The sequence below is a fragment of the Myotis davidii genome, unplaced genomic scaffold (assembly GCF_000327345.1).
Source record: "Myotis davidii unplaced genomic scaffold, ASM32734v1 scaffold160, whole genome shotgun sequence".
NCBI lineage: Eukaryota > Metazoa > Chordata > Mammalia > Chiroptera > Vespertilionidae > Myotis > Myotis davidii.
The window spans coordinates 157434-168116 of NW_006293437.1; the positions used below are offsets into that span (position 1 = coordinate 157434).

General features: G+C 40.7%; 1 protein-coding gene across 1 annotated transcript in view; it reads right to left on the reverse strand.

The window, feature by feature from the left end:
• Positions 1-1201: 1201 nt before the first annotated feature.
• LOC102758276 (putative glycerol kinase 5) overlaps positions 1202-10683 on the reverse strand; it is a 26725-nt gene continuing 17243 nt past the window's right edge. Inside the window, exon 6 of the mRNA XM_006767140.2 lies at positions 1202-1521. Coding sequence (XP_006767203.2) covers positions 1373-1521 — 149 coding nt within the window. The 3' untranslated portion in view covers positions 1202-1372. The remainder of the gene's footprint in view (positions 1522-10683) is intronic.

Genomic DNA, 10683 nt, shown 5'->3' on the forward strand with positions numbered 1-10683 from the left:
GCCACTTCTTCAAAATAGACTCGCGCAAGCCCAAAACCAACTTCTGTGCATGGGGCAGGAAGTTTCAATCGCACTGTATATGCGTGCCCACGCGTGGTATTTTGTGGAAGAGCCACATTTAAGGGGCCAAAGAGCCGCATGTGGCTCTCGAGCTGCGGTTTGCCGACCACTGACCTAGCCCAAAAGTAAGGAGGGGCAAATCATCTGAAAGCAGGAAGGTGATCAACTGCCTTAAGGCAATTTTACTCCTGGCCTGAAGCTACTCACAACTCTTGCCCCTCTACTCTTCTATCAAGAAAGCTGGAGAACTGTCTTGCTCTTTTAAGTACATCTCCGACCTCTACCGCTACCCCTGCATGTTTTAGAGAGGAAAACACAGACCAAAATTAAAAAGATAACTGGACAAGTAAAATACCCAATGAAAACCATCATTAAGTCACTGGTAAATTAGGGCACTTTCTTCAAATTAAGCTCTGTCAATTAGGCACTTAATAAAAACAAATGACATATATGCAGACATCTCAACAACTAAGAAAGATTAAAAACAAAAACAGAAGACAAGACTTATACTTACTACCTACATTTTGTTTTGTTTTTTAAAATGGGATGTTATACTTTAGCCAGAAATGTTTGAAAGAAATACTATTTAAGAAGAAAAATACAGTATTATTCCTTAGGAATCAATACCCTAAGTTTCAGTGTTTTTAATATATAAATAATGCTCAGATATTGACTAAACAAGGAAAAATTAAGGCAGCGGCTTTAAGCTCAATAAAGGAAAAAACTGACTAACAAGCTTATCCGACATAAACAAATCAAGCTTGTATTTGGATACAACATTGAATAATTGTGGCTTTAAATATAAAATATGTTTCAAAATTCCACATTTCTTATTATTTTTTTATAGCTATGTGGACTTTGAATAGTCCATCTAGTTTTAAATTAAAGGAATACTTTTCATATAATTTTGGAACAAAATGTGAATGTTCTTGATCTAGAACTATTTATTTGGATAGTAATTAATTATGTTCATATGTACCATAGACCTAGTATTTTAAAAAGGAAAACTTATAACTGTCAAAATATAATTGCTAATGACTAATGTCCTTTGGAATTTTGCTACAAAACAGAAGATAGAAAGTTTTGAGGTATTGCCGCCTTAGAATCTTTCTAAGGTTTGGGTAAAAAAAATAAAAAAATGGAGGTTTAAAAATTTTGTTTATTGTCGTTTTAAAAAAATCAGTGTTTTTTTTCTTCAGTTGTGAAGATCATTTTAAGTCTCCTCTCAGTCCCCATTGTATTGGTGTTCCTGAGCTCATCTCATGTGCATGTCACATGCAGCCATCTGCGGTTTCAGCCATTCTGTTTGGTGCTATGTCTTGTTATACCAATTCATGGAGCGTTTCACTGCCTTCACCCAGTTTTCCATACTCATTTCATATTCCTGCCATTTCTTCTGTGGCTTGAAAACCATTTCACTTTGTCTCAGTTTCTTTAGTTCCTCCTTGTCAGTCCAAAACCCTACAGATGAAAAAATTATTCTCAAATTTTAAAGCAAATAATGAGTCCATAAAGTTTACCCACAAACCTATGTGAATTGGTGTGAAGGTAAACAATTATTATTTTAAAACACAATCCAAAGTATTTTGCTGCTTTTGAATTTTGTTGGATTCACTGTCCCAGGGAATGAATACAGCAGGATTTAAAAGTCTTTTGGTTTTAACTATTAGCTTTATGTGTACATGGCAGAGCACCAAGGTGCTTCTAGAACAACCATGCCTTGTCATCATCATTTAATTTCATGACTTGTTAAGAAAAAAGTAAGAAATAGCATATTTTCTTCTTATAGATTAAAAAAAACAAAGATAAGTTAAGAATGTATCTTCAGGGGAAAGACAACTCCTTAGAACAGGGGTGGGGAACCTTTTTTCCGCCAAGGGCCATTCGGGTATTTATAACATCATTCGCTTAATTTAATTCACTTAATATAAACTTATGTTGCTATGAAAAAAACTCCTAGATTTATTGAATTTTTAGTCCCACCTGTGGTTGCTTGGCAAGGCCAGATCAAAAGATTTCTAGGGCCTTAAAGGTTCCCCAGCCTTGCCCTAGGTCAGTGATGGCGAACCTCTGACACACGTGTCAAAGGTGACACGCGAACTCATTTTTTTGGTTGATTTTTCTTTTTTAAATGGCATTTAAATATATAAAATAAATATCAAAAATATAAGTCTTTGTTTTACTATGGTTTCAAATATCAAAAAATTTCTATATGTGACATGGCACCAGAGTTATGTTAGGGTTTTTCAAAATGCTGACACACCGAGCTCAAAAGGTTCGCCATCACTGCCCTCGGTATATGCACAAAATTTAAAAATGGGACTTACTAGAATAAACTTTCTTTTCAAACTATTGTATTTCATACAAATTACTTAAGTTCCTATTCAATACAATGTTGGAGTTCTGGCACACAGTGTACTTTAAATAAGCAGCAAGAGCACACAACTATGAGCACAAGTGGTCTAAAACAGCAGAGAGGTCTTGGTAGTAAACTTGGCACATCTCACTTACTCTGAAGTACTTAGTTGACAAGTCTTGTGATGTACGTTTTCTCCTATCAATAAAACTGACACAAAATTCTTCCTTCTAAAATTTTCTGTCAAGTCACAATCTTTCTATTTACAAAGTTAACATTTTAGACTCTCTATATTTAAAGATATTAATTGATAGAAGTTTCTAAAAGACTAAACATAGTTTTAATTAGTATAATACAGTTAGATAAATCTAGTCATAAAAATAAATATGTTCTTAAAATCTGTATTTCCAGAATTTATTATTTAGACCAAGGCATACATATTTCTAAAGTTATTTTATTAAATATGCATGGAATAGATCCATGACTCTGAGTGACTTTTGAAAACACAGAGGATGTGCACAGCCTTCAGTCTCAAATGTCCGAAAGAGAAGCCTTCTGACCAGAAGTCTCAGCTATTCTGAGAAGGTGAAACTGCTTCCCTACAGTGAATGCAGTACCACTTCACTAAAAAGGTTTGAAATTAAAAACAAATATAATGAAGCAAATGAAACTCAAGCCACTATGTTATGTGTATGAATAATCTGCACATGCTTGTTATTTAAATTATTTTAAATGTTCAAGAGAATCTGACATATTTCTTATATTAGAATTTTATGAGAATTTGATTATAATTATGAGCATAATTTATTCAATTTGCAAGAGTTATTTAAGTACTTTAGATTTTTCTTGTTACAGGTCTAAGTTTGCTCAGTTAGTTATGTAAACTAGAGGCCTGGTGCATGAAATTTGTGCACAGGCAGGGTCCCTAGGCCTGGCAGTGATCAGGGCTGATAGGGGCCTTCCGGCTGCCGGCCAGGGCCTCCCTTCCCTGGCTGCCAGCCAGGGCATCGCTGCTGGCTGCTGGCCGGGGCCTTCTTTTGTTCCACGCCGGCCCCTGGTGTTCAGCGCATGTTATAGCAAGTGATCGAACTCCCAGTCTCCCAGCCGACCTCCTGAGGGGACACTTTGCATATTAGTCTTTTATATATATAGACTAGAGGCCCAGTGCATGAATTCGTGCACGGGTGGGGTCCAATCGAGCCAGGCTGGCAAGGGGGAGGAGACACAGGAGGTTGGCCAGCTGGCCCTGCCCCCTATTGGGGTGGGAGGGGCTGATCAGGGGTGGAGCTGAAATCGGCCCCACCTCCTGGTCAAAGTCCCAGTCAAGGGGACAATTTGCATATTAGCCTTTTATTATATAGGATTATTTTAAAAAATCAACTATATTAAATTTTTAAGGGTTGATATATACAAAAAACTTTAAATTTGTAAATGGGAATGACCAAGGGAAAGTTTTTTTCTTAAATTTGAATTAATCAAATATTAGTCAATGAACAAATGAAAGTGTGATAATTTTATTCAAAGTTAATAGATTTTTAGTAAAATTATGGTGAAGTTAAATTTACCAAGATTTTAGGTTTTTTGGATTTGTAACTTTACTATGTTAAGTCTTAGCCTAAAGTTTAACTGAAATATTCTGTTCTGCACAAACACTCCTCCCTTCCATACAGGAACACATTAAAACATTTTCAGTGTCCCAAGGGAGTATTTCATAAAGAACTCCCTAAAGGTCTCTGCACTTCCATTCTTTACCCTCCAAATTAGTCCTTTCACTAACTTCCAAAGTGATCTGTTCAAATGGAGATCTATCCATAAGCCTCTCCTGCTCAGAGTCTTCAGTGGCTCTCCAATGCCTTGAAGATCAAGCCCCAAATCCTCTTCTTGAGGAATCCACCAGATCAGAAGTTAAAACCAAGGCCAAACAATGTGGGCAATTTACAGCCATCTTGTATCTATCAAGCCATTATCTTCCCCAGCCTAGGACACAAGAGCAGATAGTTAAAAAACTTCCCTAACAAAAGAACGCAAAAAGGGATGGGGAAAGGAAAGATAAAAAAAAAAAAAAAAGGTGGTGGGTTCACTCCTTAAGCAAAGAAGCTAGCAGTCTCAAGGCTTAGCAAAATAAAGTTGCCAGGTGCTTCTCATGATTTCTGGGAGGCCACAACAAAGTAACAGGGAACCTTAAGAAATAACCTGTACCAGAATATTCAGCAAAGTAATTTTTAGACATATGGACAGGAGGGTGTATGATGCCTCAGAACCCCACCCAGCATCTTCTTCGGATTGGCTGGGGCCCGTCTATACTTCATAACCCAGATGTATATGTTTACTTGCTTTGCTTTTTCAGTAAAGGTACATGCTTTAATTGCCTGTATAAATTGACTTTTCACAATACAGTAAAGGTCTCTCATATAAATTAATTTATATGGGGAGATGAGGCTCCAAATTGGGAACAGCCTAGAAGAGTGATGGCGAACCTATGACACGCGTGTCAGATGTGACACGCGAACTCATTTTTTTTGGTTGATTTTTCTCTGTTAAATGGCATTTAAATATATAAAATAAATATCAAAAATATAAATCTTTGTTTTACTATGGTTGCAGATATCAAAAAATTTCTATATGTGACACGGCACCAGATTTAAGTTAGGGTTTTTCAAAAGGTTCACCATCACTGGCCTAGAACATTCAGCAGTCTGCAGCCATTTAGTAAATTCTATCTTCCTGAAACCAAGGACACTTAAAAAGTAAATGGTTTACACTATTCCTCCCCAACCAGAGGATAAATAGCTTAAGTCAATCTACATAAGCAGGGAGCCCCAGAAGTCATAGGACTTCGTCAGGTAAATCAGGAATCAGGACTCTGGAGATGAGTGAATTCAGATTCGATTAAGGAATTATGGGTTCACTCTTCTGTTTGTTTGTGTGTGGGACTAGTCAATTTGCTATTGAGAAGGGGGGCTCGATGCAACCTTAACTCCTCTGGTAGGTTCTCACCGAGACGTCGGTCAAGAATTCTGGTCTGGGGCATGGGTGCTGGGAATGCCCCCATGCCCATCTGGGGAGTTGGGCATTATCTGCTCAGCTCCAGTCTGGGCTAGTCTGAGGGAGTGTGAGTACAGATGTTTGTATGTCTTGGCATAATTATCTGCTCATTAACTGGTCTGTGTGAAAGCAAAAACTACTTTGATTTTCTGTTTGCTCATTTGGTTAAAACGTTTGATTTGCTGAAGGCTGAACCTGTGATGGTCTGCAAAAGTCTCAAGCAGTGCTATTGAGTTAGTTTTCTCAGAGATGTTTGCTCTCTATCACGGGAGGAATCAGCCCACTTAGTAAAAATTTCTATCTATGTTTGTATACTAGGGACTTTGGTTTGCTCTGTGATTTTGCTGTGTTAGGTTGAAATTTTGGAATTCTGGGGTAGACTTAAAGGTATCTGTGGCTTTTCTTATCTGACTGGGACTTTCGGGAGCAGGGCTCACAGCTCTGCAGGGCGGGGAGATTTTACGGGCCATGCCCTCTGCCTGTGCGAAAGTTCTTTTCTTTCAGGAGACCCTCCAGGCTTTTAGTAAAATTTCCCTGCACCCTTGTCATCCTCTGCCTTCTTTTCCAAGCAAACTAAGAGTCATTTTCCTCCACAGGTCGGATCCCAGCCTCTAGGAGGGGGGGCTACTACAAGTGATGGCCTGTAGTTTTCTCTGAAAACTCCCGCTGTTTCTATTTCTCTCCTCTGTAGGAATTGTCTTCCTCTATCTCACAATAGGAAATAATACAGGCTAGTGTCATTTGGCTTGCTGGTTAAAAGACAATGAGCCCTGGAATCTGTAAAAGTGGCCGGGAATGAAGCTGGTCAAATGTACTGAAAGGGTTCGGTACCTGCTGCTGCTAGCAGAGGAGGGGCTGATATCCCCTTCTAATGCACTCCCTTGGGAGAGGCCTGATCGCTGCTCTGCCACAGGGGACAAGTACGAAGGCAGGGGCCTGGTACCCAACCCACTGCCACAGGAGTGCTATGTAATGCAGGGCTATTTCTAACTGCAACTCTGGCTGTTTTGGACTGGCAGCTTATGGCAGGACCCTGTAACTAGTAAACAGAGTTAACAAAAGGGCAAAAAAAAAAAAAAAGGCGCTCTCCCTGGACCTGGGAGGGAGCCTTCAAGACTTTGAGATTCTCCAAGAGAGGAGAAGTCTGACTGAGGGACTGGCCAAGACCCCATTGGGTTGAGAGGACCGGAGGCTCATATTGAACTTATAGTCTGCAGTTTGCTAGGCAGAGGTCCAAGCCCAGTTGTATAGGGGTTAAGCTACTGGTGTACAGCGAAGCAACTTTCTCCTGTGCCAGAATACATTTTGGGGAATTGGACAGACTGTGTTTGTGGCTGGAAAGAGGAACCAGCTGCCATGCATAGCCCTGACAGTAGCCTGCAGAAAACTGTATAATAGTCTTAGAAGATGCCTGCATCTTCATGGACATGGCTCCAGAGAGACAAGGATGTGTTGACTCTTACTATTCTAATTGCTACAGTTTGTCTCTGCCAGGTCACAAGTCCACCTCCTTCTGTGCCCAGGCCTCATTGTCCCTCTGACAGACAGCAAGGATCTCTTGGCTCTGAGAGAAACTTCTGACCCATCTCAGCATGGAAGTAATTACAGAAGAGAATTTCAACCCCATTTTCCCTGAAAGAATTCAGAGCCAGGATCCTTGGGGTAATATATTAGGCAGTAAGACAGACATGAGCGGAGCAAGGATAATGGGCCAACTGGCACTACCAGATGTGTATGTGAGACAAGGGGCATAGCCAAAGGGGTCCTCGCCCAAAGTCTTGGGCCTTGGAAAAGGCCAGTAGCCTACTTGTCCAAGAGACTTGACCCTGTTGCATCCAGTTAGCCTGCTTGCCTCCGGGCGGTAGTGGCCACAGCTATGAGGTTGAGGCTTTGCTCGGGAGCACATCGGAGCCCTGGATGTCAAATGCTCGAGTCATCCAGTTTCAGGCTCTTCTGCTACCAGAACTCTTTCCTGATGACAACCCTGAGGAACCTCTACATAACTGCTTAGAGGTCGACGACTTTGTAAAGACAGCCCACCTGGGCCTCACTGACACCCCACTGGCAACGCCGGATGAGGTACTATTCATGGACGGGAGCAGTTCTATCCAGGGAGGAATCAGGTATGCGGGGGCAGTGGTGGTTGCTTTGGATCAAACCACCTGATCTCAGGTGCTCGCCTGCAGGACTTTGGCACAGAAGGCCGAGTTGATTGCCCTTATTCAGGCTCTCTGGTGGGCAAGAGAAGAATCAGTGACAATTTGTGCTGATGGTGAGTATGCGATTACAACAGCTCACGTGCGGAGTGCTGTTGCAGGGTATGGGGGCTCTACAGAGGCATGAGGGAACCGGGCCACAGATGAAGCAGCCCGGAAGGCTGCCCTGGAAACCAGTGGGGCCTCTACAGATTCTGGTGGGTAAAGGCTGAAATCCATAACTAATTCTTACTCAAGTTCTTACAGGCTTTACAGTCTACCCAAAAAGCAATCCAGAAGCACATCTGAGATGTTCTGCCTGTACCAACTTCTGATCTGGTCCATCCCTTCCAACCTGGTCACTCTGTTTGGGTAAAGACCACCCAAGGACTGACTCCTACCTGGAAGGGACCACATACCGTCATCCTGACCACCCTTACCGCTCTCAAGGTTGCAGGACTGAACACCTGGATACCAGAAACACCCTCTGTGGATTTGTTGCTCCACAAGGCTAAAAGAAGCTTGTGGGACAACGTGGGGGTGGGATGAGGAGGAAACTGGTCACACAGAACTTGTTATCTAAATGCAGAGGTTATGGAACTGTGAACAATGCACTGCACTGGGGGTGGGGGTCCCTTTCTCTAGGAAGCGTGCTTGGTATTTCTTTGGTCTTCTATAACAGTATTTTGTAGAAAGGACAAGATACCATGTCATTTGTATTATACTCAAATCCATAACCATGTCATTTTAAATTCTTCTTATTATTTAGAGATAGTCACTGTTTTGTTATAATGCATTTAGAAAAATGTTACATCTTCTGAGGAATCCATGGAAAGGACTCTAACATTTTCAGGTCATTCCCTTCAAACTGGATGAAAATTATTAGAATTCTACAGACTATCTGGGTTTATAGAAGTACTGGCAGGAAAAATCAGGAGAAACAAAAAAATTAATTATGGGGCTGAACGAACTGAAAATAATTATAGTTTTTATAACTTTTGAAAGTATTGCTGATTCTTAATCTTTTTGTTTTTCAGACTGAAGGAAACTTGTTTCTTTTCTTAAAGCAATTTAGTAAATTATATATTTTTCTCCCTACCGTATCCCTCCAGAATTTGGCAATTCTTAATGAGTAAATCATGGCAATGCATTTCTTTGCACTAATTTAATAAGACCACTTTCCAACTGCCATTTTATTGACTAAGACTTTGACTAGAGTGTCATGTCTGAGAGAGACATGCTTGGACTCTGGATGTCACCAGAAAAAACTTGACGGCAATGTGAGCGCCTTGGAGAAAAGCCTGGTACCTTGCTTGGTACGAGGTTCATGGTAGTCTTTCCAGGTAAGGAATGAAAGTTACTTTCCTGAAAGATGTCAAGAAAGGAACCTCAAGGAATTTTGGGAACCTCAAAAACTTGGGGAATTCACCCAAGTCTACAGGTATTGTAGGCAAGCCTGATGGCAAGTAGGTGGCTCGGCTTCTTTAATGAGCCATAAAAGGCTCATTAAAGCTCAATCATGAAAAAAATAAAATAAAAACAAAAACAAAAAACCTCAATCATGAGATTCCAGCAAAGCAAATTTTAAAAGAGCCTATACAGTCAATTGTATTATTTGTATTCCTGCAAATAATCAGGCCAAATTGCAACTAGACTTAATTTGATCTTTAATAAAAATGAGGGTAATTTTAGAGAGAACAATTGTGTCTCAACAAACTCTATAGTACACAATTGGGAATAGACTCCAGTTAATTGTTTTGAAGTTTTATTTTTCATATATGAATTGAACTAAATTCTAAATTTGTTTAGTTTTTTTGGATGTTTAGCTACAACTCTTCAAACTAATGGTTAATTTTCTCCCATCCTTTGATTTGGAATCATTGCGTACTAAAACACTTTTTCTTCCACTGGGCCATTTATCATCATTCTTGTTCAGTTTGTCTCCACTAGGTTATAAACCCTACTCAGCTCAGAGAATACCACCTCTAGACACCATCGCCACCTCCTTTCATGCCCAGGCCTCATTGTCCCTCTGACAGAGAGCAAGGATTTCTTGGCTCTGAGGAAAAACATCACATCTTTTGGTCAAATAAGCTTGACAACCTTTCAACGGTTTGAATTTTAAGGAACTTTTATTTAGGTCATTCCAATAGGTCCAATTTACCCTACAGAAATATTTTAACCACCTAGGGCACTCTAGAAATCAGACCAGGGTTTGTTCCCTTTCCCATTAAGGGAAATCACACAGGCAGCACAGGAAATCTTATTAGTAAAGTGTGACTGCCTGACAGATACTCAAATTTGGTCACACACATGTGAGCACCAGCAGTAGGGGGTTAAGTCAGGACCTTCCCTATGAGCAAGTCTAGCCAGGAAGGTCAGCTATTAGTTTGTGTGCACTAACAGGCAGTCTTTCTTGCCCTACACAGGAGACGTCCCGGGGGGGCCCTAACAAGATGGGACTGGTAGCCTCGTTGTTCATTTTGTCTTTTCAGATGGGGAACTCATCTGCCACCAAGGTCAGCACACCCTCTAAGATTGCATTTTGAGTAACTGGGATTCGTTTGATCCACAAACCCTGAAGAGAAAGCATACTTAAATATGGCCACAATATAAGCTTGGCAGATTGAGAGGCATGGCCCTCAAAGGGGAGTATTACCATCATACAATTAAATATTTTCTGCAGGAAGGAAGGGAAGTGGTCTGAGGTCCCATATGTTCAGGCTTTCTTTGCCTTAAGAAAAAATAAAAAATTGTGTAAGCAATACAAAATTGACCCCTGATGCCTGGAAACATTGACCCAAAATGGTATAAGAGAGCCAAAAATGCCTAGGAAGGTGATGGGGCCTAGTGGCCCACTAAATACACCTGAGCCATCTTGTCTTCTTAATCCAGGACCCCTGGAAGAACAAGTCCTGCCTAGACCTGCGGGAACTTGGCCACCTAGGCCCCTGGCTACCCTTTGCCCTCTACAGGCAGTGGCTGGGGGAGAGTCCAGACCCATCCAGGTCCAGGTATCATTTTCCC